Source organism: Melospiza melodia, chromosome 28 (genome assembly GCF_035770615.1).
Source record: "Melospiza melodia melodia isolate bMelMel2 chromosome 28, bMelMel2.pri, whole genome shotgun sequence".
Classification (NCBI taxonomy): domain Eukaryota; kingdom Metazoa; phylum Chordata; class Aves; order Passeriformes; family Passerellidae; genus Melospiza; species Melospiza melodia.
Genome location: NC_086221.1, coordinates 7,896,708 through 7,923,215, shown reverse-complemented (window position 1 = coordinate 7,923,215; position 26,508 = coordinate 7,896,708). Strand labels below are relative to the sequence as shown.

General features: G+C 53.4%; 1 protein-coding gene across 6 annotated transcripts; it reads left to right on the top strand.

Annotated features, from left to right (window-relative positions):
• The first annotated feature begins 6,162 nt into the window (after positions 1–6,162).
• Positions 6,163–23,810, top strand: FKBP5 (FKBP prolyl isomerase 5). Of its 6 annotated transcripts, none has more exons than XM_063178112.1 (12): positions 6,163–6,219; positions 11,566–11,760; positions 14,099–14,216; positions 15,029–15,173; positions 15,377–15,519; positions 16,402–16,516; positions 19,120–19,276; positions 19,718–19,808; positions 20,543–20,626; positions 21,046–21,231; positions 21,982–22,221; positions 23,403–23,810. In XM_063178112.1, the coding sequence occupies exons 3-12, from the start codon at positions 14,112–14,114 to the stop codon at positions 23,541–23,543; spliced, it is 1,407 nt and encodes a 468-aa protein (XP_063034182.1). In that variant the 5' UTR covers positions 6,163–6,219; positions 11,566–11,760; positions 14,099–14,111; the 3' UTR covers positions 23,544–23,810. The 6 variants fall into 6 exon arrangements, with proteins under 6 accessions (XP_063034182.1, XP_063034180.1, XP_063034184.1 ...); XM_063178110.1 differs by having other exon boundaries at positions 6,171–6,219; positions 11,566–11,642; XM_063178114.1 differs by having other exon boundaries at positions 6,171–6,219; positions 11,566–11,642; positions 23,396–23,810.
• The last annotated feature ends 2,698 nt before the right edge of the window (positions 23,811–26,508 follow it).

The following is a 26,508-nucleotide window of genomic DNA, read 5'->3' as shown; positions in this document are numbered from 1 at the left end:
CCAGGGTGTCCCTGCATCCCCAAACCGCTGCAGCTGCAGTGGGGTGCCCACCCTGTGCCCAGCTTTGCAGGCACCCCCAGAAAAGTCCCCCCACTCCCAACCTTGCAGAAATCTCCAAGGAAAACCTGTGTGTGTATCTGTGTGTGTGTGTGTGTTTCTGAGTGTGTTTGTGTTTGTTTGCTCCTGCAGCCTCACCCCGGGGGCACAGGGGCTGCCAGCCCCAGCCCTGACAGGGGGAAATGTGGATTTTTGGGGATTTGAGCAGCCCCTGGCCCCCATGGTGGAAGGGACAGGCAGCAGCCCTGCAGCTCCAGCTCAGGACGGTGATTTCAGCAGGGGGAGAGCCCAGGCACAGCCTGGCTGATTCCATGTCCCCACAGGCACAGTTTGGGGACAGTTTGGTGCCCCAGTTTGCTGCAGCCTGGGGTGAGGATGGGCCTGATCCTGCGGCGGGGTCAGGGGCACTGCTGGGCTGGATTGGGGGGCACAGGGGGGATTTTGGGGCTGTTTGTGCCCAAGGGGCTGCCCAGAGCCATCTGGAGTGCACAGAGGGGTTTGGGGGTGCACAGAGGCACCTGGGGCTCCCTGCCTGCTCCTGGCTCTGGGTTTGTTCCCCCCATAAACCTTTACCCCCAGTGGGGCTCAGGACATGCTGGGGGGCAGCAGACCCTCTCAGGGTGTCCCTTGGGCACAGCAGGCTCCAGAGGGATGGAACACATCCCTGCAGGGTGTGGGACACCCCAGCCAGCACCAGGGGTTTGGGGAATCCCAAATCCTCAGGGAGATGCCCCAGTGAGCTGCCACCACCCTCGGCTGGCCCGGGGCACCTCGAGCTGTGCCTGCAGCAGCAAAACCTCCCTGGCTGTGGGGCACAGTGGGGTGCAGACCCCAGGGATGTGGGGGCCTGATCCTGTCACTCAGGGTTTTCCTAAATCTGGGCCAGGTTTTTGCTGTACCAGGGAGATGGCTTTGGGATGATGCTGGCCGCAAGCCATCCTTCAAGGTCTCTCTGGAAGAAAGGCAACCTTTCTAGCAAAAATTAAAAAAAAAACAAATTCATGGAAAGCTCTGGTTTGCCTCTTCTTGCCAAAACCAATTGTTGATGATTTTTCACAGCTGCTTTGGCTTTGCCTTTGCCTGTGACAGAGGGAACAATGTCAGATGTGCTCCTGTTTTCCCACTGCAACTTTTTCTCCCTGGAGCTGGAAGAGGGGAAGGATCAGACTGAAGGACAGGGACCTGTCCTAGGCAAATATCAGCCTCAGGGGCTCCTGGACCTGGCATGAGGATCTCAGCCTTTCCTCCACCCTTGGGGCTGCAGCTGGGGTCTCTTGAGGGTGTCCCCCTGAGGGCTGAGCACTGCCCGGCTCATGGCAGCGGTGGAGGGTACAAATGGGACATGGAGATGCAGAAATGGCCCTGGGAGAACATCCAGGCACCCACCCACCTCCACAACCCCCCTGATGGTGTCCACCAGGGCATGAGTGGAAAAAAATCCTTATTCTGAATAATTGGTGCTGCTGGAAGCAGAGCAGTACAGGGAGGTGTGAGGAGGGGATGTTGGGCTGCACGGTCTGGGCAGAGCTCGGGGCTGGGTGCCCTGCAGCAGCCAGCTTGGGGGGAAGTTCTCCCTGCAGCTGGGCTCCCCCTCAGCGGGTGTTTTAGCACCAAATTCCCTGAAATGTTGGTGAGCTGGGCTGGGGGAGCAGAATGAAGGAGGGAGGATTTTGGGGAGGGGGAAACCTCCGTGACATCGATGGGGATTCACTCCTGGGAGGGGGTGCTAAAAGGGTGTTGGGGTGATGCTGGGGGGGATGAGGGGGGGATATTTCAGGGATTTGGGGGGACACGGGGAGAGTGGGGAGGGGATATTAGGAGGGGATATTGAAAGGATATTAGGGGGGGATATTGAAAGGAATGACTGGGGGGGGGGGGGTGTCCTGGGAGGTGCTGGGGGGGATATTGGCAGGGATGTCAGGGGGGATATGGGGGGAGCAAGGACGGGATATTGGGGGGGATATTGAAAGGGATGATTGGGGGAGGGTCCTTGGGGGTGCTGTGAGGGATATTGGGGTGATGCAGGAGTTGAGGCCGGGGGAGATGTGGGGGGGATATTAAAAGGAATGATTGGGGGGGTTCCTGGGAGATGGTGGGGGAAACACCGGGGGAATGTTGGGGGGGGCGGGGGGGGATATTGAAAGGGATGACTGGAGGAGGGTCCTGGGAGGTGCTGGGGGGATATTGGGGGGGATGCTGGGGTTGGTGCCGGGGGCCACACCGCCCCCCCCCCGGGCAGGAGCCCCGAGCGGGCCGGGCCCAGCCGCCCCGCGGGCCCCGGGTGGCCCTGGCCGGGTGCCCCCCCGCCGGCCCGGCGCTGAGTCAGGCTGTTCCCGGCGCTCCCGGTACATCGCGTCCCCACGCCGGGCGCCTGGCACGGCGCCCGCCCGGTGCAGCTCCCGGCAGGGGCACGGCCCGCTCCGGCCTCCGGGGCTGCGGCTCCCGGCACGGAGGGGCCGAGCCCGGCTCCGAACCCCCCGGGAGCCGCCGGAGGGGCTGGGGGGGCGCTGGCCCCGGTGCCGCTCCGTGCCCCCACCCGCGGCTCTCCGGGAGCCCCGCAAGCATTGGGGCACCTGCGGGCGGTCCCCGGCGGTTCCTGGCTCTCGGATCCGTCTGGCAGCAGCATCTCCGTGGCAGGGCACAGCCGGGGGTCCTGGGGGGACCGATCCCCCCTCAGCCCCGTGCCCAGCCCCGAGGCTGCGGCTCAACCCGCCCGGACAGCCCCAGGCACCCCCAGCCCTCCCCGGCCGAGGCTGGTACAGTTCGTTACGTCCAGACCGGAATGTACTTTGTGTTAGAAGTGGCCACGAGCCAGGAAGGCAAAGCCGGACTTTATTTATCCTCCCTGCTCCGGCCCCGCTGCTGCATCCTGCCCTTGCTGCTCGTGTGGGGCTGGATCTCCGGCAGGGCTGGGGGAGCCCTGGGCTCTGTCCGCCTCTCTGCTGCTCGTTGACAGCAGGGGAAGGCAGCGATTTTCCCCTTTTCCTCAGAAGGGAGATAATCTGGGGAAATATTTGTGTCTTTTCGTCTGGTAAAAGCTGTGCTGGTGTCTGGGAGGAAGCGCCGTGAGGAAGATGGGAGCTCAGGGATGGAGCTGGGATCGGGGATGGATCTGGGGTCAGGGATGGATCTAGGATCAAGGAAAGATATAGGATCAGGGAAGGATCTGGAGGGAGGTGCCCCTGTCTGCTGGCCTGGGGGCTTTTTGTAACAAGGGGCAGGATTTGGGCCACGATCTGGTAATTTATGGATTGGAAATGCACCTGGAAAGATCCAGCAGGGTCAGGCCTGTGACAGAGCAGGGACTTCAGTGGGAGTCCCCGCATGTGGGGGGATGTGTTGGCCCCGCGGCTGTTAAAAAGTCGCATTGAGAGCCTTGAATCCAACCAGAGAGGGAGAGGCTCGGGAGGGATGAGGGGATGGCTCTGGCCGATCATTCCACAGCCAGCATTCCCCCTCTGGCCTTTCCTCAGGAACATCTGAGGGGAATGAGGGCAATGTCCCATTTCTGTATTTGAGGGGAATGTCCCGTTTCATACAGAAAGCGCCTCCTCAGCTGCTCTGCATCCCCGGGCTCCACAGTCCTCATGCCAAGGAGGTGCTCTTGCCCCGCTGCCCCTTGTCCCCATGTCCCCATGTCCGTCCGTCCCTGCCGGGAGCTGCACCTCCAGCCGGTGGCAAGGACACGGTGTTCCGCCGTTCTGCTGTTGTGCTGCTCCGCTGTTCTCTGCCGCCTGTTGTGCAAGCCCTGGCTGCACCTCCCGTAAACACAGAGCTTCCCACGACCACAGCCCCGCTCCTGCCTCGCTGCCCACCCTGTGCCAGCCCAGACGGGGCTCCCGAGGGGTGCACACACCATGGGCTGAGGGTGGGCAAAGCCACAGCGCTTCCAGGCTCCCAAAAACGCTGCTTTGATCCCCAAAACGGGCAATGGTGGGCTGCGTTCTGGGAGGAAGGATGGGTTTGATCCCCGGGAAGGATCCCTGCCCCCAGGACCGCGGGTTTGTGCTGCCACACGCGAAAGGAAACTGAGAGAAAAGAGAAAAGCCACTTCCTCCACTCTCGAGAGATCCACTGATGTGGCTCCTCGCGGCTCAGCCAAGGTGCAGGGACTCCTCTCCTCCCCACGCTCTCCAGGCAGATTAACGCTGGTTATTTTTAGCAGAAGACAAGGATGAATAAAAATATCCCCCTGCTTTATTTTAATGATTATTTTCTCTCTCTCTCTCTGTTTCAGGAAGGCTGCTCTCACCTCACACGAGGTGCTGGGGAGCAGGTGCCTTGGCTTTGCTCCCTGCTCGCAGGCTTCCCCCAAGGCTCCCTGTCCTTTCGGGGCTGGGGCAGGACATGTGTGGCCAGCTGGAGGGCCAGGGGGAACAGGCAGTACCCCTGGCAGGCGTCACAAAGCCAGACAGGATTATTTATGGAACAGATTTCCTCCAGGTTGTGTTACAGGGCTGGGGGTGAGCGGGGCAGACCCCAGCACTGGGTGAGTGAGGGTTTAGGGCAGCTCCCCACCCAAGAAAGCAGAGTGACCCCAGGGGTCTGGCACTGGCAGAGCAGGGATTTGGAAGATGCCTTTTATTTTCTAAAACAACAAGCCTGATCTTTATTTCCATGCATTTTTGGGGGTGCTTTCTATGCAAACAAAAAAAAATTACCATTTTTGTAGTACAAGGACAAACCAGGCTGAACCCCCTCACTCATTGCTGCCATTGGTCCCATGGGGTTTTTCAGGGTTTTGGTGTTATCTCAGGGGCCTGATGGAATTATGCTGTGGGTTTTCCTGGTATTGCAAACCCACAATATTTTAATTTTGTTTTGTATATGAATATTTAAAGCCCTTGGAAAATTTAAAGCCGGGAGGGAAATGTTTGAAACCAGATGCAAGATTCACCAGGGTTGAAAATTAAATGCCATGAAAACAACTTTTTGTTTTCCTTTTCTAAAGCAGGCTTTAATTTTCACTCTGTATTTCTGATGAGTGACACCAGTGTCTAAATTACAGCTGGGGAAATCAAACTCAGCTATAGAGCAGACCTGTGAGAGAGCACCCACCAATGCAGCGCTGCCTCCAGCCTGGCCCTGAAGGTTTTATTGGATCAACCTGTGGGAATGAGGGTGCAGGTTGGGAGCTGTGGGCGCTCATTACAACACAAACCTGGTAAAAAATGACCACTTTATAAAAACAGAGATGTCCCAATTTAAATCTGCCCCCAAATTTTGTTGTCTCTATTGGCTCAGGTGCTGCAGCAATGAGCAGGGATGAGAGGTTTAATCACAAAAGCTCTGATTTCTAATCTCGGGGGGGATATTCTTGACAAAAATCTCAATTCTTTTATCCCGAACTGGAACATTTCTGCGTGTTCCAGCAGCGCTGTGTCCGCCAAACCCACAGCTCTGTCCCCAGCCTTGAATTTCACTATTCAGCGCGATGTTTGCTGCAACCCCCGGAGGGGCTGCGAGGGATTGGGCTGCCCTTGGGGAGCCGGGGGCACCTCGGGGACACCTCGGGGTTTGGGGGGTCCTTGCGGGGGTCGCACGAAGCCGCGGGGTTGGGGACAGACAGTGAGGAGCCCTGCACTGCATGGGGCTGAGCCCCGGGGCATGGCACAGGCCAAACAGCCCGGGGCAGGGCTGTCCCCGTCCCCTGTCTCTGTCCCCCGTCTCCTGTTCCTGTCCCATTTCCCTGTCCCCTGTCCCTGTCCCCCGTACCCCGTCCCCTCTCCCCGTTCCCTGTCCCTCGTCTTCTGTTCCCCATCTCCTGTCCCCTGTTCCCGTCTCTGTCTCCTGTCTCTGTCCCCATCCCTGTTCCCTATCCCCCGTCCCCTCTCCCTGTCCCCCGTCCCATGTCCCCGTCCCCTATTCCCTGTCCCTTGTCCCGGTCCCTGTCCCCTCTCCTTGTCCCCGTTCCTGTCCCCGCTCCCTCCCGGCCCCGCCGGTGCCACCCGGGCGAGCGCGCGGGCACAGCGCTCCGATTTGCATATCCCCTCCTCCGCAGCCAATAGCAAGGTGCGAACTGGAGACGGGCAGGCGGCGCAGCCAATGAGACGCGGGCGGGGCGGGGCCGAGGCGCGGGGCGGGGCGGCCGGGCCGGGCGGGCGCGCGGGGCCACTCGGAGCCGGGCGGCGGCGACAGCGGCGGCGACAGCGGCGGCCACAGGTGGGACCGCGGGCCGGAGAGCGCCGTGAGCGGCGCTGAGCCCCCGCCACGCCCCGTGCGGGGCTGCGGCACCGCCGGGGGTCAGGCGGTGCGGGAGCGTGCGGCCGTGCGGGGCTGGGACGTGCCGGGGACACGCGGGGACACCGGGCGGGGAAGGGGCGCTGGGGAAGGGGATGGTGGCGCCCGCGGGGCGGGGGTGGCAGCGGGGTTTGTGCTCCCGCCGTGGGGAGTTCCCGTGGGGATGCTCCGGTGCATCCCGGGCTGCCCGGGCGGGTTCCGCTGCTCCGGCCCCATCCGAGGCTCCCGGAGCGCTTCTCCCGACAGCACCGGGCACAGCGAGCCCGCAGGGTGCGTGCATCACCGCGCACGGCAGGTAGAAGTGTCTGCACAAGGTAAATGTAATTTTTTTTTAAAGTTTCTGCCGTTTCCCCTCCTCTCCGGGCGTAAAAACTCTTGCAGAGGTTCTGTTGTTAAAAGGCACTTTGGAGTGAGCCTGCTCTTCCCAGGAAACTCTGTTTGACACGATGGGATGTAGAAGCTTGTGGGAGACGGGTCTGACATCGGGGTGTCCCCAGAATGCAGATCCAAATCTGCACTGAATTTCTGCCCCCACTGGAGCAAATAATAAAAAAATAAAATATAATGGAAAGGCTCCAAAGCTGTCCCGAGTTTCTGCCCCCGCCGGTGCAAATAATAAAAGTACCCTTAAAAATAAAATATAATGGAAAGGCTCCAAAGCTGCACCGAATTTCTGCAAATAATAAAAGTACCCTTAAAAACAAAAGTACCCTTAAAAAAGAAGCCAGGAGCTGATACTTTATGGCTTTAAATATAGAGTTTAAACAGTGTCTCGCCCTAATGAGCTATTAAACTTCAGGTGGGTTTGAGGGCGTCGCTGGGATACCAAAGCCAACCTGGGAATTGGCATTGAAAGTTTAAAAAAGTTGAAAGCATAAATTGCTGCTTCCTTTAAAACATCAGCAAGCTGCCTCCCTCCTGCCTCCTCCCCTGTCCTGTTGAAGGGCTGGGGAGAAGAAAATCATTAAATACGTCTGGCAGAGCCTGTATCTGGATTTTTTTTTGTTTATTTTTTTAAAAATAAATGCAAATAACCTCATCTTCCCAAGGCTGTGTTTGGGCAGCACACGCTTCAGTCATGTTGGGGTCCTTTCCCAGCACTGTTAGAGCACCTTCCTGCTGGGATGAACCAAAAAATAAGGACAATTCCTGAGCAAAAAGCAAACTGCATCCCTCAGGAACATCACTGCCGCGTGGTTACGCGTGTTTTAATTAATTACCTGCCTGCAGAAGGAGAAAGTTTGCTGGAAGGTTTGAGATGCTTGGCACCAAGACCTCCTCGGGCTGGCTGAAGCTCCCAGGCTGGCTCAGGGGGAAAATATTTTGTAAATGGCTTGAAAAATGCTTTGTCCTCAGATAGTTCTCATTTTATACTATTTTATATCAATTTTATTTTACAGTCACTCTCAGTTACGTGAATTTATATAAAGTTGTTGCAGCCCCTTGAGGGAGCTGTGAAACTCCTCCTGATCCTGTGCACATTACAGGGAGATAGATATTACTTAGCAAGGATTTTTTTTATTATTATTATTTTAGTGCTCTGTGCTTGTGGGTGTAAAGCAGTGGCCACGAGTGCTCTAACGTACAAGTTGTTCATGTAACTTGTTTTTCATGGAGCTGACAGGCTTTTTCCATAACTAGTAATTGTGATTAGTAAGGATTTCTGATTTTGCAAGCGAGCGCGTTGGAAAATGAGGAAAATAATCGTAAAGTGAGGAGTCAGGAGCTGTGAGGGACTGCAGTTAAATCTTCCTCTACCTGCAGTGCCCCATCTTTGTAAATAGCAGTATTCCTCTTAGATGGAAAAATAATTGTCCTTAGATGGGAAAATATTATTATTGCAAGTACTTTTTTATTTACATTAAACAAAATGAGCCTGACAAGGAGCATCATTCCTGGGCGGTGCCACCATCCCAAAAAGGAGCTCAGGTGTGATGCAGCCTCACTCCCCAGCCCAGGTGCTGCCCACCAGGTGTGTGTCCGAGCTGTCCTCACCCTGTGGTGGCAGGGGGTGCAGCATTGTCCCCAAATCTGTGCTGTCCCCTGCCCCTCACAGCCATGGCACTGCCACCCCAGTTTGTCCCCTTGTGATGCTCCTCCAAGAATTCCTCCCTTGGCCCCAGAGCAGGCTGGTTTCACTGGGAATGGCCCGAAATAATTTGGCATTTATGGTGCAGCTGGTGCTGGGTTATTTCTGGGTGCTGAGCTGGGGATTCCCCCCTGGGGATGCTCCAGGTGCTGCTGAGCCCTCGTTTGTGGGGATAAATCATCAAAGCCAGCATTTGCCCCTGCCAGGGCTCACAAATTGCTTGGAGAAACCCCCAAATCTGAGCAGTGAGATGCTTCTACAAGCAAACAAAAAAAATTAAATAAATCCAAGTTTAATTGCCCCATTTATCCCAGAGAAAAGGCTAAATTAAAACGGAATTGGCAAACAAGGAGTTTCTTGTTTATTTCTGTTTAGTGTTTATTTTAGTCCCCCCCAAACTGTCACTTGAAATTCAATTTGCTCAGCACTGCTGTAGCTGCTGCCAGTGGAGGGCTTGGGCTTCCCTTGCTGTGCTCTGTGGGGAGGGAAACTTCACATTTACCAGCCAGAGGTGCAATATTTAATTCCCAAAAGCCTGGCTGGTCTGTTGTCCCTGCTTGTTTTGACACAACTGGAAGGACCTCGCTGGTTTTTGGTGGCAGAAAACCCAGGGAGAGGGTGCCAAGGAGTGGGCAGTGGGATGTCAAGTGCTTTCTCACATTTTACAGATGGTTTATATAACCTGCTTGGCTATATTATTATTTTTTTTTCCCCTTGTCCAGTTACATAATCCCAATTTATGAAAGCTTTGGGAGGTTGCATTCCCCACTGCTTCATGTCTATATGTTACTGCCTCTGAGCTTGTTAGGGTGCCAGGTATCTCCCAGGAAGCTCAGGCTGGTGTGGAACAGCTCTTTACACCCTCATTATTCCCATATTTCCTGGATTATTTTGTTTTACCATCTGTTTTATCATTTGTTTTTGCCATCACCAGAAGCTGTGCCGGCCCCTCAGGAGCAGGGTGGGTGCAGGCTGCTGCCTCTCCCTGCTGATGCAGAGCAGAGACTTTGGGCATTCCTGGTTTTTCCAGTGTTTTGAGGGTCTGTTCTGTGATTTTTGTGGTGGAAGCAGCTGAAATCCTTGCTGGGGACAGGTAGGAAAGGAGCAGCAGAGCATCCCTGTGTGAAATCCTCAGCCTCATCCTGCCCCTGGCGCCTTAACCCCTGGGGACAGCAGCTACCCATGAATGTCTGTGGGTTTTGTGGGATTTTCCCTGGTGTAAGCTTATCCTTCAAAATAACGGAGGAGAAAAGAAAATGCTGCTTTTTTTGAATTCCCTTTGACATGAAAGTGGAGGGTGTTGTGCCTGTGGGTTCCCACTCTGGAGGAGATGCACCACAGGCTGCTCACCAGAGACCTCAGAGCAGCTTCATCCCTCTGATTTTGTTTTTTTATTTTGAAGTGACCTGGGAAAACCAAGCAAGCATTTCCTTGCTAGAAAACCAGCAGAAGAGCCAGATAATTTTTAATGGGTTTATATTGTGAACTGGGGGGGGATAAAACCACTCCTCTCTGAAAGTCTTTTGTGTGCTGCTGGCACGGGCCCGCTCACCTCGCCCCAGGGGATGCAGAGACACTGAACCCATCCTGCTTTTGCCTGGGATATTTATTCTGGCAGGGTTACTGACCCATCCTGCTCACTTGCTCCTCTCTCTGCAGCTGAGGAACAGCCTCTTACCCCACATATGTTTAAAAAAAAAAATCAATTAGTTATGACTTGAACCTTAAATGAAACCATTTCAGAGGCTTCAAAATATCCGCCAGGCAGAATGGTGCAGCCAGAGTGATGGGAACAGAAGTGAGCTGCACTCAGGAGTTTTCTATCCTCTTAATTGTTTTGAAACCTTCCCCTGATGGTGCTTTTGTGCTCATGGGCAGATACCTCATGGTCCTTGGGGGCTGCATCCCTCTCTGAGGTGTCCCCAAGGTGTGGTGCCAGTGTTTGGTACCAGGGTCTCCACATTGTTCACCCTGGATGCAGGAAAACAGGGATTGTGCTGTGGTCTCTGGTGAATCAGGGCTCACCCCGGGTGCCATGGGGGCAATCCCAGCAGCTCTGTTTGCATTTTGTTTTTTTGTTGGAACAGGAGCTGCCGTGCCTGGCCCGCCGGCATGTTGGCCGCTTGCACAACGTGCAGGGTGGGAAGTAAATTGATCCATGGGAGCTCTGGGTTGGTGAACAATGGGTTCAATTTTATGGCTTCCCTGTTTGTTTTGAAGGAGGTGGAGAAAGTGGCCAGGATTTAAAAAAAAAAAAAAAATTAATTGTGATGTATGAGTGTGAGAAATGGCACTCAATGTCCAGGTGTGTCCTTCTGTGTTGGGATGCAGCTGAGGCTTATGTGGAGCTGCTTGTCCATCTTAGGAACGTCATGTTTTGTTAGAAATCCTGATTTTAACTCATGACCATCACCTTCCTTGGCCTCTGCTCAGCAGGCTGGCCTTGAGGTGCCTTAAAACACCCTCATCCAGGAAAAATCACTGCTCTGGTGTGTCCTCTCCTCTGCACAGGCACAGCTTGCTCAGCAAGAAGGGATTTTATTAGGAAAAAAGCAGTTTGTGATGGAAGGGGAAGCAATCCACTGTGGGACAGTGGAGAGAGAGACAGCAGCTGCACTAATTGGGTTATTCTTCATTATCAGTCTGTGCTGGGGGATGCCTGTGCAGCTTGAGGGGCTGGGATTTGGGGCGATGATCACCAGGACCCAGGGCCCCACATCTCCCTGCTGTTCTTTCAGATTTGTTTTTTTTAAAGCCTGACCTTTGCGTTTTCAAGAAACTCCCTCCTGTGTTGCAATCTGAGCTTTTAGGGCTGCTGTGGTGCCGTGGAAGCGAAAGTGCTTTGTGCTACGTGGGTCTTAAAAAACAAACCCCGGAGCAGCCAACTCTTCTTATTTTTTCGTCCTGTTAATTTTCATCCCAGTGCAGCAGTTGGGCAGGATATAGCCTTGATTTATTTTTTGTAAAGCTGATGGTGAGATGCTGTTTTGTGGAAACAGGGAGTCAAAACAGGTTTTGGCCATAGTCTTCATCACCCATTTCTGACCATGATGGGGCATGATCTGTGGCTCCAAACTGCTCTGTTCTCCCTTCTTCTTCTGAAATCCTGTTTTAGAATAAAAAAGCATATGTGGTTTTTTAATATTCTTTCCTTTTTGTCCCTTCCCTGTTCTCACCAGGTATTTCCCCGCTGTGTCTCTGCGCCTGGACTCTCCCTGCACCTCCAAACCTTCCCCAAGGGTTGCATGGTGGCAAGGTGAGACCCCTCAGAGCCCTGCCCAGCCCTGCTGCTGTTCCCCATCCCCTTCCCCTCCTGGGAGCCTCTGGGAGGGATCTGCAGCATGAAGTTTCCATTTGGAGCTGGCAGATTCCCGGTACGCCGATTTCTAGGAATCGGGGCTGGGGATGGATGGTGAAACCCTAGCATGTGTGATACCTGTCTGTCCTCAGCCCAGGGTCAGACAGCTGCATCCCATTCTCCCCTCTGCATTTCCAGCTGTTCCTCAGTGTTGGGAGGCCGCAGCACCTGTGTGGAGAGGGAATTGTTAAATTTAAAGGATCGTTTTTATTTATTTCTGTGCTTTTCTGACCCATCTGTGTTTATATCCCAGGGAAATGAGCAGTGTGGATGTTCAGAGGAGGGAGGATGGTTTGTCCTGGCTTCATTTACAGATTTACAACATTAATCTTGTGGGTAGCAGCAGCAACGGGAAAGCAGGACCTGCTTGGGGTGTCAGAATCTCCCAGGGGCTTTTGCACAGAGTAATTAATTAATTAATGCCCTCCCTGTATCCAGATACACAAACAAGAAGATTCAGGCTCTGACACCACCAGCAAGCTGGCTGTGCTCGGTGACATCCCTGCCTGCTCTCTATTTAAACCTCAGGGAGTAGCAGATATTTTTCTTTTTTTTTTTGCCCTACAACTGTTTGTTTCAAATTAATTGTGATTTTGGCCCCTGGCCAGCCTCCTCCTGTCGCTCCAAATGGGAGAGATAAGTGGGAGCAGTGCACTCTTTGCTCTAACCTACTTGGAGCGGTTGTTGCTGCACGGGGGAGCCGGGAGCTCTTTCCTAACTCGGGCCACATCTCCAGGGCTGGCTCCTGGGGGCTCTTTCCTAACGAGGGCCACATCTCCACATCTCCAGGGCTGGCTCCTGTGGGCTCCTTCCCTCCCAGGGCTGCTGACGCAGAGCTCTCCCCTCCCGCCCGCCTTGGCCAGCTTCCCTGGATGACTCCTCTAATTGCTTACGTAGAAAAATAATGAGAAGGATGCGTAGGGTGTATTTTTAGATGTCTCTTGGTGGGATTTAGCAACTGGCAAGCCGGAGCCAGCGCCTCCCTGTCCGTCTCCTGCATCCCAGCCGTGGCTGCTTGGTAGAGCTGGGGAGGTTCTGTCCCCACGAGGGGGTGATGCTTGGGCAAGCTTTGCTGCTTTTTGGGCTCCTCCTGGTCCTGCTGGGTGGGTTATGGATGATGTGGCCCTGGTGCTGCAGGGGATCTGTGCTGGGAACTGGTGCCGTGCCCGTGCTGGGATGGGCACCACCTCCTCCTCCTCCTCCTCACTCCTCTCCAAGAGGAAGGCTGTGGCGGCTTGGAGAGCATCCCAGCACCCCAATCATTGAATCATGGGATGGTTTGCATTGGGAGGAAGCTTTAAAGGCCATCTAGTCCAGTCCCCCACCATGAGTAGAGGCACCTTCCACTAGACCAGGCTGCTCACCCAAATGTTCCTGGGAATGGGGCACCCATCACCCTTTTAGGTGACCACTGCTTCACCACCACATCATCAAACATTTCTCCCAAAGCAACCCATGGCATATTTTCCAATAAACACCTGTGAGATAATGGGTCTCGCCACATGCTGCTTTGCTTTTTAAATGCTTTTTTTAAAAAAGATGTCCCCATCTGAAGCCCCAGCAGCGCAGAGCAAAGGGAGCAGAATCCCATAAAATACCACCCGAAAGGCTGTGATAATTGAGCCCTGCAACAAGTAGTTCCCTTATTTTTCTCTTTGCTTCTTCCATTTCAGGGCTCTTTGTGTCTCAGTGGCTTCCTGTGCTGGGGGGGCCGGGCTCCAGTCCTTCCCTTTCCACCCGGGTGCGAGGAAAGCAATTCTTCTCGCAGCGCGACTTATCTCTCCTCGGAGCTGAAAACATCCTTTCTTTGCTCTTTTTGAGTCCCCCAAATGAACAGTTTCTCCTGCTGGTTAACATCAGCTTCCACCAGCTGAAGACTGTGGGAAAGTTTCACAATTACAGTGGCTTTAATAGATCTGGTTTATGTCTTAAAAATCCCATCGCTTTCTAATTCTCCGTCACATGTTTCCTTGATGATGTGTCGCCCAGCAGTGCAGCTACCAAAATAGCCCCATGGTCTGAAGGAAATCATCAGGAAATATGTTTCTGAAACTGTAGGCAATTCTTTTTTTCACCAGGAACCATTGGAAAAAGTCTGTGTTCAATGGAAAACGTGGCTTTTCTGGCACCTTGGCTGCTTGTGTGGTGACATTTGGGAGCACAGTGCTCCAGCAGTTTGCCCAAAAATCCCCTATTTTGCTATGAATTTTCTCTTCATCCACCCAAATAGCTGGGATTCTTTTGGTGCTGGGCTTGCTTTAATTTTTGGGGAAAATGCTTTTTTTGTGCGTTGTGTTTCCATGCAGGGTGACAAACCCTGCCAGGCTGACGGGGTTTGTGCTGTGTCCCCCCAGGTCCAAGGAGACCATGACCACTGATGAGGCCACCAAGAGTGAAGGGGAGGTGCAGGCAGCAGCTCTGGCTGAGCGTGGGGAGGACATCACCCCATCCAAGGACCGAGGGGTTCTGAAGGTGAGGGGGATCTGCGTTGTCCTGCCCTTTGGGGTGCAGGTCACCCCAGCCCTCAGGGCCACAGCTCCAGGGCTCTAGGGTCGAGTTCTTTCATTTCCAAGGCAAAGAGGATGAGCAAAGGAGAATGGAGTGGTGGTTGAGGCTGGTGGGCCCGGGCTGCTCCGTGAATTTCACTGCTATTGTGTTCCTAATCAGATTATTAGCTGTAAATCCACAAAGCATTTCTGTGTGTGACTCACAAACATTAGAAAGAGCACATTACTGAGGTCATCCAGTCTGCTCCACAGCCCCTTTTTCATATTCAGGGCCGTTTCTGGATAGTTCTGCTCCTCAGCACTTACACTTCTCCACTTGAATAGGACCTTTCCTCCAAGAATAGCATCCTCCCCTGCTCCATCCTCAGCTCGAGAACTGCTTGTTCCCGGCTGCAGCCTGCAGAAAAAAAGTGTTGACAAGGAGTGAGTAGTGAGCTGACACACCCCTGTGAGTAAAATGTGTATGGACAGAGTGAGTGGAGCTGTGCTCACTGCAGGTTTGGAGCCGTGCTGTTTATCCAGTCCCAGTGTGGACTGGTCTCTGCTCCCAGCCCAGTCCAGCTCCACTGCTGTTGGCTCCACTTTGAGATTTGTTTTTAGGAGCTGATGATGGGCAAATTTAGGGGCAAATTGAGTAGCTCCCTGCTGTTACTCAGGGCAGCATTGGGGTCTATATGTGTATAGATATATTTTTTTATGTAAATGCCTGTGTGTGTATCTCCCTCCCTTTCCATATGCATCCACGGCCCCAGCTCACGGGTGGTTTCTCTCTCTCAGATCATTAAGAGACCTGGGAGTGAGGATGAGTGTCCCATGATTGGGGACAAGGTCTATGTGCACTACAAAGGGAAATTGGCCAACGGGAAGAAGTTCGACTCCAGCCGCGATCGGAACGAGCCCTTCATCTTCAGCCTGGGCAAGGGTGAGCTGCTCCAGGGGATGCTGGAGGGAGGGATCAGCCCGGGATCACCCCTGAACCTGCTGCAGGACAGCTGGACAGCATCAGCCCTGCCTTAGGTCACTGCTGGATGTGGGGTTGTTTTGTTTTGGGTACATCCTTGCTGGGTTTGTTGCTGGGTTGCTGCTTGCTCCCTCCCTCCTGCCTGACACCTGCCTTCCTCCCAGGTCAGGTCATCAAGGCATGGGACATTGGGGTGGCCACCATGAAGAAGGGAGAGATCTGCTACCTGCTCTGCAAACCTGAGTACGCCTACGGCTCTGCTGGCAGTGCCCCCAAAATCCCCTCCAATGCCACCCTCTTCTTTGAGGCAAGTAATGCTCGTGAGCCTGCCAGCTCCCTCCCTTTCTGCCTTGCCAGCCAGCTCAGAAATAATAAAAAAATAATTATTAATAATAATGATAAAAAAAAAAAAAAAAACAAAGCCCAAACAACAAAAAAATCCACAACAAGAAAAAAAAAAAAAAAAAACCAAAAAAAAAACAACAAGCCAACTTGGATTCCTGAAACGTGTCCCTCTGCTCCAGGAACTGCTGCCAGGGCTTTCTCAGAAATGTGTGTCTGAGCTGGAAGGCTGGGACTGAAACTCCAGTTTAGCAGAATCCTGGTGCTGGGGCAGGGAGTGGGCAGATTCCTGGTTTCAACATGCACAAGGGAAGGAGAAAGCAGCTGGGAAACGCCTGCAGGTGCTAGAAAACCATTAGTGCTGAGGGGTGGTAGGAAAGGTAAGGGTTTGGCACTGAGGCCTCCCTGGGCAGGGCTCTTTGGGACATGGAAGGAGGAGAGAGTCTGTCCTAAATTAAGGTTCAGGCCTTCCAAGTGTGGACTAAGCTGAGGTTCAGAGCCGATCCCATCACAGGATGAAGGGGAAGCTCCTGCTCGCTCTGGGGGATTTTCACAGCATCAGCTGTGTTGTACCCTTACAGGTTCAATAAACTTATTTTTGCTGTTACTTTGTGCTATGCTTCAGGTACTGGATGTGTCCCAGATTCTAATAAAGCCTGTGTATTATGCTGTGGTTTTTGGATCTGGGTTTTTATGGGCAACTTCTGCTCGTCAGCTGAAAGGAGAATTAGCTGGCTTGCTTCTCCAGCCAGGGGATGAACTGCTGCTTTGTGGCTCTCTGTTGTTTTTCTCTTCTCCTTTCCCCTTCCCTGCTCTCTGCCCACTTTTTCCCTTTATTATTTTTTAGGTCGAGCTGCTTGACTTCAAGGGCGAGGACTTGTTTGAGGATGGAGGGATCATCCGGAGGATCAAGAGGAAGGGGGAAGGTTACTCCAACCCCAATGAAGGAGCTACAGTGGAGAGTGAGTGCTGGTCCCTGTGGGACAGGCAGGGCTCAGTCCTGAGCTGATCCCTGCCCTGAGCAGTGACATGGATGCAGTGACATCCATCCAGGGCCAGGTGGGCTGGAGAGCAGCTGGGGATGCTCCTCTGAGATCTTGCTCAGTGTTTTGGACACTCAGCAGTTTCTTTGGCCTCCTCATTCCGCTGTTGATGGTGTTTCTGGGGGTTCCCATCACATTTCTTACAGAATGGGGCTTTTGCCTTCCCTTACGGCCACAGGGCTGCTGATGGCGGGAGGAAGGAAATTATTACAAGGGGTTTGCTGAGGCTGGGGTGGTCTCAGCTGATGTGGGAGGATGAGGAGCTCACATCCCATTGGACTGTCCCTCTTCTGGTCCCATCTCTGGAGCAGACATTTCGTGGGGCTGGACAGGGGAGGGCAGACTGAGATTTAGGTTTTTTTCCTTTCTAAGAACTGCTCAGACAAACACACAGGGCTTGCTCCATATGGGACACATTTACTTTCATTTCTTAATTCCAGAGCTCCTGTACACAAAGATCCTAAAGTCCCTTTATCAACTGAGAAATTCAATCTGAGCTGTGAGAGCTTACCAAGCTCGCAGCTTTAAGTGGATGGTTCTTCTAACCTGACTCTCTTTTAGGGAAAAATGAGATTTTAACTCAAATTCCACTGTCTGAGCAGTGGTCACTGTTCTGGGGGTGGCGCAGCAGTCCATGCTTTACCTCAGCTGTGTAGTTTGGGAGGTGCTGGAATAAAGCTGGGATAAATCACTCTTCCAGGAGCAAGCACCTCCGGGTTTTTATAGGCTTTAAGTTTTACAGACCCTAAATCCCAGCTCTGCTCCCTAAAACCTGTGCTGCAGTTGAAATCTGGCGTTCCAGCTTTTGTTACATCCTTTCCCCCCACACCCCTCCTCCTTCTCCGTTTTTAATCTGAGTACAAATTGCTGTCAGCACATCAAGTTCGTGTGCCAGCCGCACTCAGTACACTCTGTTCTCAGCTCTTCAAAAACAAAATCGCTGCAGGCACTGAGAGAACAATAAGTCAGAGCTGCAACCGGAGTGATGTTCCTTCAGTGACTTTTTTTTCTCTGTAATCCAAGAGCGGCTGAACCAGCTGACCCACTCCTGGAAACCCGAGCTGAGATTTTCCCCTCTGCGCTCGCTGTGTTTTCTGTGCAATTAAAACAGGGCAGCGCTATCCTTGGAAGGAAGGATCACAACATCCCCTTGTGCATCCTGTTTTAAAGCGGATCCTCCCATCACCACCGCATTCCACAGGGGATGTGGGACCTGGGGGAGCTGCAGTTCTGCTTTTGGGGTCAGGGATTATGGATCTGTGCTGGCCACGAACGAGCAGGGAAATGCACAGGGCTGTGGGGTGGCTTACCTGTATTTTAGGCAGGATTTTCCACATTTCCTGTGCCTAAAGAACCAGCCAGCTTGGTTTTTGAGTAGTGCAAGAGCAGAGGTTGTCCCTGGTGGAGGTGGATTTGCTTTTTGTCCTTATGCCAAGCTGGGTGAGCTCACAGCAGCCTGACTGATGTGGTCACTGAGCACCAGTGGTGGATGCAGGATGTGTCCCAGGGACTTCTGAGGGTCTCCCAGGGCAGGGGTTAGGCTCAGATTTCCTTCAGCCCAGGCTGCAGCTCTCCTGTGCAGAGCCCAGACCCTCATGGCTGTTTCTGGTGCCCAGCTTGTCCTGCCCCTCACCTGCCACCACAGCAGGATGCCCAGTGCCCTGCAGCATCTCAGGCTGCATTCTGTTCCCCTCAAACAAAGGTAATCTCATGTCTTTGCAGGCTGCAAAACCTTTAAGAACAGCTGTGAATTTTTCCTCTTACAAAGCTTTTTTGTTGTTGTTGTTTTTTTAAGCTTTTATTTCCCCCCCCCAACAATATGTAGGAGTTCCTTGTGAATTTGCTTTTCCTTGATGCCTGCACGTGTGCGTATGCCTTTTACCCTGCAGGCAGAATGCAAAGGCTGTAAAAGCGTCCCCAAAGCCTGGAACGTCTTCAGGTTTGCATAAATAAAAGAATAATCTTGCTGTGGAGAGGCAGGCAGGGGTGCCAGGTGCAGAATGTGCCAGGTACCCGGTGTCCGCTCCGCCTGCGCCTCTGCCAGCCGCTGGGGCTGGAACAGCACGGCTCCTGGTTGAAGATTAAAAATAAAAAAGTTTATCTTGTACTTTGAGTTCTCAGAGTCGGGAGAACGTGGCCTTGCTGCGGAGGCAGGAGTCAAGGCAGTATAGCACAGTATAGGGGATTTGTAATCACCGTGATAAACTCTGCGTGGCGCCGTGCCAGGAGCAATATCCAGTTCCAGTAAGGCTTGACTCGTGCACTTGAGTGCGAGGGGAACATATTAGTCACGATGTTTATCTGTTGTTTGGTCCCTGCTCAGACAAGATATGCCTGCCTTGCTTTTCAGCAACGTTCCCAAGGCCTCCCCATCCCTCTCCTCCAGCCCTGGGTCTTCCCTCCTGCAGGCTCTGCTGAGTTTTGGGAGAGATGCTTTATAAAATGCTTTCTAAGACACTTTGGAGCCCAGTTTTCTCCATGGTGATTCTGAGTGCCACCCTGCCCCTCTTTCCCCTCTGCAGTTCACCTGGAGGGGTTCTGTGGTGGCCACAGGTTCGACTGCAAGGACGTGAAGTTCGTGGTGGGCGAAGGGGAGGACCACGACATCCCCATCGGCATTGACAAGGCCCTGGAGAAGATGCAGAGGGGAGAGCACTGCATCCTCTACCTCAGCCCACGGTGAGGAGCATCCCCACAGTGATTCTGAGTGGGTCTCAGCCTCCAGCCCTTGTGGGACATGGTGATCCTGAAAATAGAGCTCTCTGTGAGAGCCTCAGAGGACACCAGCAGGGGTGACCAGTGGCATGTAAACAGGAATATTGAGATGATTTAAAAAAAAAACAGGTGAAAGGGCTTTAGCCAAGCCCAGTGTCTGAGATGAAAATGTCTCTCTGGAAATGATCAGGGCTGGAGAGAAGCCTGTGTAAAAATATGGCTTTGATGCAGCCAGAAGGGACAATTCCCAATGTATGCACTGTGTATCCACAGGCTCATGGAGAGTAACATCACCTGTCCCCAAAATGCTAGAAAGCCGTGGGTGGCAGCCTGGGTGTGCATTTATGGGTGAGCTCTGCTGAAAATCAGGTTTTCCCCTCTCTGAGTGCCTCCCCTGCCCTGCAGGTACGGCTTTGGCGAGGCTGGGAAGCCAAAATTCGGCATCCAGGGCAACGCAGAGCTGGTGTACGAGGTGACCCTGAAGAGCTTTGAGAAGGTGAGGGCAGAGGTGCTGCTGTCCCTGCCTGGGCTGCAGGAATGTCAGGGCCTGTGCAGCCTCCAGCCTTTGTCCCTGGCGTGGCTGCAGCCCAACCCCTGCTGGAGTGGACACGTCACCGAGGAGCTTCGTGTTCTCAATTTGTTCTTCTCTGTTGGTTTGTTTTATTCTTGTGGCTCAGCTCCAAGGCTGGGTGTCTTATTTGTTCCTAACCTTGTCCTTTTGTACTTTCTTTTTATTTTAATATTATTGTTTCTTCTTCCTTTTTTTTTTTTTTCCCTCTTCTTTTTCTTTTTTTTCTCCTCCTTTTTCTCCTTTTTCCTTGCCTTTTCTCTTCTTTTCTCCTCTTTTTTCCTATTTTCTCCTCATTTTCCCTTTTTTCTAATTTTTTCCTTTTTCTCCTTTTTTCCTTTTATTTTCTTTCCCTTTTTTCTCCTTTTTTCCTCTCTTTTTTTTTCCCCCTGGACTGCACAGATAAACACTGCTCCATCCAGCCAGCCCTTGGCTGTGCCCATGGGGATGGGATGCAGGAGAAGCCCATGGGATTTGCACATCCCTGGATGGGTCCCCTGCCCGTGCCATCCCTCTGGCCAAAGCAGGGGCAGGACCTGTGTGCAGGCTCTGTGGCACAGCCCTGCTGAGCCCTGGGTGTCACCACACTGTCCCAGAGGGTGGCACTGGGCCAGGGGAGGCTGCTCTGCTCCCCTGGGAGTGCTCCAAGTGTTCCTTTGCAGGCCAAGGAGTCGTGGGAGATGGACACCAAGGAGAAGCTGGAGCAGGCGGCCGTGGTCAAGGAGAAGGGCACCATGTACTTCAAGGTTTGTGAGCTCGGGGGTGGCAGAGCAGGGGAGCTGGGGCTGAGTTTGGCAGCCATCAGTGTCACAGAAGCCATGTGCCCCCAGACAGGGCTGGGGAGGGTGAGTCCTGCCCTCCCTCTGCCTTTTTCTCACTCCTTGGTGCTCCCTGAGATATCTCATCCCTTGCCAGCACTGCCTTGGCTCTGTGTGCTCCCTGCAGAGCAGGGCAGCAGATCAAACCCTGCTGAGGGGCTTTGCATTCCCCTTCCCAGCTGGGGCACCCCAGCTCCCCGCTGTTCTGGCTCAGAATTTCCCAAACCTGCTGGTTCTGTAGGAGCTGGGATCCTCCTCCTTGCCTGTAGTTACTGAACACCCCACTTGTCACCTGCCCACAGGACACCCCAGGGGCAGCCTGAGCCTCATTTTTTTGCTCCTTTCAGGAAGGCAAGTACCTGCAGGCGGTGATTCAGTATGGGAAGATTGTGTCCTGGCTGGAGATGGAGTATGGCTTGTCTGAGAAGGAGTCCAAAGCCTCGGACTCCTTCCTGCTGGCTGCCTTCCTCAACCTGGCCATGTGCTACCTGAAGCTGCGCGAGTACGCCAAGGCTGTCGAGTGCTGTGACAAGGTAGGGGGGCCCTGCTGCCATCCCTGGGCACCAGAAACTGCTGCCTTTATGGGCTACCCAAATACAGAGGCCAGACAAAATTAAGGGGATAAAAAGCATTTGTATTTATTGAACGACCTCGATGTACATTTACGGACTGCGCCCCAAAAAATGGACAATGATGGGTCACGAGTTCTCACTTGGCCATTTTCATACTGGGGGTTAATCTTGCAATTACAGCTTCGGGTAATGAAGTAATTTAACCCAAGTTTTCTCCCCGCAACTCACTTTTGTTTCCATTTCTTGGGGCCTGAGGCAGTTGAGGTGTCCTTGATTCCAGGCCTGGAGGGGAATTGTTGTGTCTGACCAAAATGGGAGAACAGCCCCGTACATGGAGTTTAGAATTACATATATTAAAAATATAAAAGCTGAAGTCCTAAGGCATCAGCATGAGCCTGGAGGATGAAGCCTCCTCTTCTCCTGCATGTTCTCATTGGGAGTTTGGTGGAGTTTTTTAAAATTTCTTTTTGTATAAGAAGGAATATGCCCGCCACACTCAGGGGTATTTTAAGCAAGGAGAGATAATAAAACTTCACTAATGATCTCCCAGCTGCCGATGGGGATGAGGCAATTTTTGTCGAGCAAGATGCAAGTGCTCTGGAGATTTGAAGCCACCTTGTCCTAAATTTGACAGACTTATTGAGGCTTCAGCTGTGGGAGATCTCTTGGGAGGGCTCAGAGATGTTAACAGAGACCTGTGTGTGTTCCCAGGCTCTGGGGTTGGACCAGGACAATGAGAAAGGCTTGTACAGGAGGGGTGAAGCCAGGTTATTGATGAACGAGTTCGAGCTGGCCAAATGTGACTTTCAAAAAGTGCTGGAAGTGAACCCACAGAACAAAGCAGCGAAATCCCAGATCTCCGTGTGCCAGAAGAAAACCAAGGAGCACAACGAGAGGGACCGCAGGATCTACGCCAACATGTTCACAAAGTTTGCAGAGAGGGATGCAAAGGTGAGTGCTGATCATTTCTGGCCATCCAGGGTTGCGCTGAGGGATGCTCCACAGATGAGAACAGATGGGTTAAACCAAATTAAATTGGGATGGAGGATGGAGGATGGACAGATTAAATTTTAGGTCAGGATGGGATAGAGCCTGCTGCAGTGGGAAGAAGTGTTTTACTTCTTGGTCTCTCTTATGCAGAGGGTGCCATCAGGTGCTCAATCATCAATAAAAGCATTTGCAGTGTGAGCTCACAGGGGCTGATGAAGGGCTGGAACTGGTGTTTAACTTGGCTGCTCCCAGCCAGTGACTGTTGGTGGTGGCCAGTAAAATGAAGTGTCATTCCATCTCTGGCGGGAGTATTTTGAGACATGATAGTGTGGATTTCCTGAAGCTGGTAAGGCAATACCTGCTCCTGTGCTTGGGTGGAGAGATCGCTGTCTCAGAACAGGCTCTCGTCCAAAATTCCACTGAACAAAACCTGCTGTACTGTAATGAGAGAGGACACAGCTTTGCAAGCCATCTGCATGGGTCATTTTTAGTGTAACCTCTTCTGAAGCAGTGTCTGGAGGTGGAGGCTGCGGATTAAGTGACTGGTGCAGCCCCTGGGGAGCAGCGTGCTGGGGCAAGCAGCTTGGGCAAGGATCAGGGCCAGCTGCTGGCACCGAGCTTGGCTTGTGTGGCCAGCTGTGATGGGCACAGTCACTGCTGGGGCTGGCATAAGGCTGCCCTGAGCCTGAGTGCTGCTCTCCTGCACCTTCTTGGTGGGCTGCACCCACAGCTTGGTCCCATATCTCCACTCTGGCACTGCTGCCTTACCTCCTCATCCCTTTTTTCCCTGTCCGTCCATCCATCCATCCATCCATCCATCCATCCATCCATCCATCCATCCATCCATCCATCCATCCAGGCTCACTCTGTGTCAGGCCCTGCTTTCAGTGAGGTGCTCCACATCATTCCCAGGGCTCCCACACCCTTTCCAAAAGCTTTAACCTCCACCAGCCACTGAGCCAAGGAAGCAGAACCCACCAGTGGGAGCTGCACTGCTCGATGGGCACAGGGGAGTTGTGGGGGGCAATTTTACCTCTCCCCATCCTGTCTGAGCCTCTTCCCAGCACCCCTGCCTCCTGCCTGCCCCTTCCCTCTCCCCTTTCCAGCTCAGTGTGTTTCATTTGCCGTTTGGCAGGAAGCAGCCAGCAAAACTGGAGCGGGAAAAGCAGCAGAGAAGGCGGCGTGCGGAAAAGGACCCAAAGCTGCTGGTGCCGAAGGTGAAGAGGCTGAAGGACATGTATGATGGAGGAGGAGGGGATGGCATAGCCTCCTGCCCGCACTGAGAAAGGTTGCTGCCAAACCTTGGGACTCGCCAGTGTCTCCTTGTAAAGCTTGTTACAGTTTGTGTGATCGTGGAAGCCAAAAGCGCCTCGCCAAGAAAAGCGACCCCGTCCCACCGGCCCGGGTGCTCTGGGGGCAGAGCAGGAGTGGCAGGACACCGTGGGACCACTGCACGTGGAACAAAAACCCTTTGGGCAGCAGGGAAAAGAAAAGAAACCATGATGATGATGATAAATTAAAACGCTTGGCTCCTGGGAGGTTTCCGCAGACACCTTTCTCCAGCTCCCTGGGCTTTGTGTGTCCACTCTCAGCACAGCATCCCCCGAGAGGAGCTGGGATGTGGGACGTGCTCCTTGTACCCTGCAGTGCTGCCTCTGGGTGTCCCAGCACAGCCCGGGGACAGGGGTTGGCTCTGTCCCCTGCTGACTCCTTGCCTGTGGCCAAAGGTTGCAGGGCAGAGCCAGGATGAGAGCCCAATGGCCTCTGTGCAGCCCCTTTAGGGGGTGCAGGGGCATCTTTAGCCTTTAAAGCACTGTTTGGGGCGGGGGGAACACGCAGATTTTACCTTCTGGAGGAGCTGGTTCCTGTTTCTTTAGAGAGCAAAAAAGCCTGTCCAGCTTTGCAGGTGCTCAACCCACAGCCTGCACCCCATGCCTTGGCTCCCAGCTTTAAATGGGAGTTTTATTGCTTTTATTGGGATCTGGATGTGGGGAAAACATAAAAGAGCAGGTGGACATGTGGTTCAGAAAGGCAGAGCTGGTGCCATGGGTTTGTCACTGAGCAGCTTTGCCATGGTGAGGGGGTCCTGGGTGCACGGTGTCCCTGCACCAGAGCTGCTGCTGCCTCCTCAGCCATCAGCCCTGTCCATCCTCAAGGGACACTGTCTCTACCCCATGAGAACAGCTTTCCAGTTGTTATTTTTCCTGTCTCTACAATAATACCCCTTTTGGAGCTTGAAAATAAACAACTGAAAGAAAAAGAAAAAATAAATATTACTCTTTCTCTGGATCCTGCTCAGCAAAGGGGGTGGCTGCGGGGAGGATGGGTGGGTGCTCCTTGTGGGGAGATGCCCCAGAAATTGAGGAATTATTGGTATCTCCAATAAGTCTCCAATAATGTCTCCAATAATGTCTCCAAGAGCTGCTGCTGCCCCTTTTTCTCAGTGCCATTGTTCTCTGGAGAGCCAGCAATGCTTCTTTGGAAGTGCCTGGCTGAGGGATGCTCCTTGGGGGTCTCAGCTGTTTTTCCAGCCTGGGAGGTTTATCCTTATGCTTTTTTCTCCCATTCCAGTGTATTATTTTGGGAGGTGTTTTCCTGAGGGTCAGCTGAGTGGGTGGAGGGGTCATTTGTGCCCCTTGAGTGGGGAGAGAACAGAAAGCTGAGCCAGGGGGGTATAAGCACTGCCCATCCCTCTTTTATACCCCTCTCCACAATCTTGGCAGAATAAGCCAGATTTGGTTAAAATTCCTCTTCTCTAGTCCCACTGGGTCGCACCTGAAGCATCGTTTCTCAAGCTTGTGTGTTTTCCCACCTGCAGCAGTGGCACAGCAGCCACGTGGCTGCCCCAGCTGCTCATCCATTTAAGCAGAAGGAATTTTCTACCACCATGGGATGCCCCTCCCTGGCGGCTGCTGTGAGACCCAGAACCTCTGCAAAACCTGGGCTTTTCATCTCTTCTTGCAGGGCAAAAAAGTCCTTTGGGGGCAGCCCAAGCCACATTTTCCATAGGAAATAATCTCAACAGGAAAAAAAAAAAAGAAAAAAAGAAAAAAAACCCCAACTTGCTTTGCAGCTTTTGGGCTTGCTCCCCGTTTTTAACCAGATTTTTGGTTTATTTTGGCTTGGTGCTTTTCTGTCCCTTGGAAGAGAAGTTGAACTGGTGCGGACGATGAGGTTTGGAGATGAGAGGGAGACCAGGAGGGTTTTGTAAGGAGGGTGAAGGAGCTCCCGGTGCCGGTGGGTGTGCAGTGCTCAAATGCCATCTAGTGGCACCAAGCACGGGCTGGGGGTTTGGGGGGACCGTGGTGGGCCGGGCAGGGCCAAGGGGACCCTGGGGACACTGGGGACACTGGGCTTGTCTGGCTTTGCAGCCCAACACCATCTCTGGTGTTTCATGCCTCATTCCTCTGAGGAGGAATAGCAAGAGTTCAGTGGTGTAATGGGGAGGTGAGGCATGAGCAGATTATGAAACGCATCCAAAGAGACCTCGGGACGTGGGGCAGGGGTGAGGGCACAGCAGGGCTCAGCACGGGGATCCTCACACCACCCAGAGCAGGGATGCTGCCTTCCCCTAAACGGGGTCTCCACGCTCAGCTCGCACAAAACAGCCCAAATTCGGGAGGCATTTCTGGGTGAAAAACAAAGATACCCAGGGAGGATAACCCTAAACGCGGTCAGAGGTTTAGGGTTATCCTTCCAACCCCAAACTCCTCTGCCCACTGGCTGTGCTGTGCCAGGGACCCCAGCCAGCCAGGGGCTCCCCTAAAGGCTCTGGGGTCTGGCTGAGCCCCTGCATTCCTGCAGATCGCTGTGATCACTCCCTGCCAGCTGCTCTCGCTGGCTGCCAGCCCCTGAGAAAATCCTATTAACCGAGTTTCAGGAGAAATAAAGTTAATCGCCTCCCCCGGCTGCTCTTCCTCCTTTCCCTTCTCCTCCTCCCGGCGCAGGGACTGCGGGGGCGATGCGGGGAGGCTGCTCTGGCTCCTGCGGCTGCCACTGACCCCGTGGCCCTGGGCTGGTGGGGGCTGCAGGGCAGGGCAGGACCGAGCCGGGCCGTGCCGGGCCGAGCCGTGCCGGGAGCGATGCCGCTGCAAACGGAGATCCTGCGGGAGGTCTGGGCTGCCGACAGGTCGGTGCCGGGGCAGGGGTGGGTGATGTGGGGTGGGATCTGCTGGGTGGGATCTACAGGATCCGCTGGGTGGATGATGTAGGGTGGGATACGGGGATCTATGGGGTGGGATCTGCTGG

What these genes read in the sequence shown, in the direction of transcription:
- FKBP5 (XM_063178110.1), top strand. An exon ending in ATGCCACCCTCTTCTTTGAG is followed by an intron (nt 15,520 to 16,401) that starts GCAAGTAATGCT and finishes ATTATTTTTTAG; the next exon opens with GTCGAGCTGCTTGACTTCAA. An exon ending in CCCTGAAGAGCTTTGAGAAG is followed by an intron (nt 19,809 to 20,542) that starts GTGAGGGCAGAG and finishes GTTCCTTTGCAG; the next exon opens with GCCAAGGAGTCGTGGGAGAT.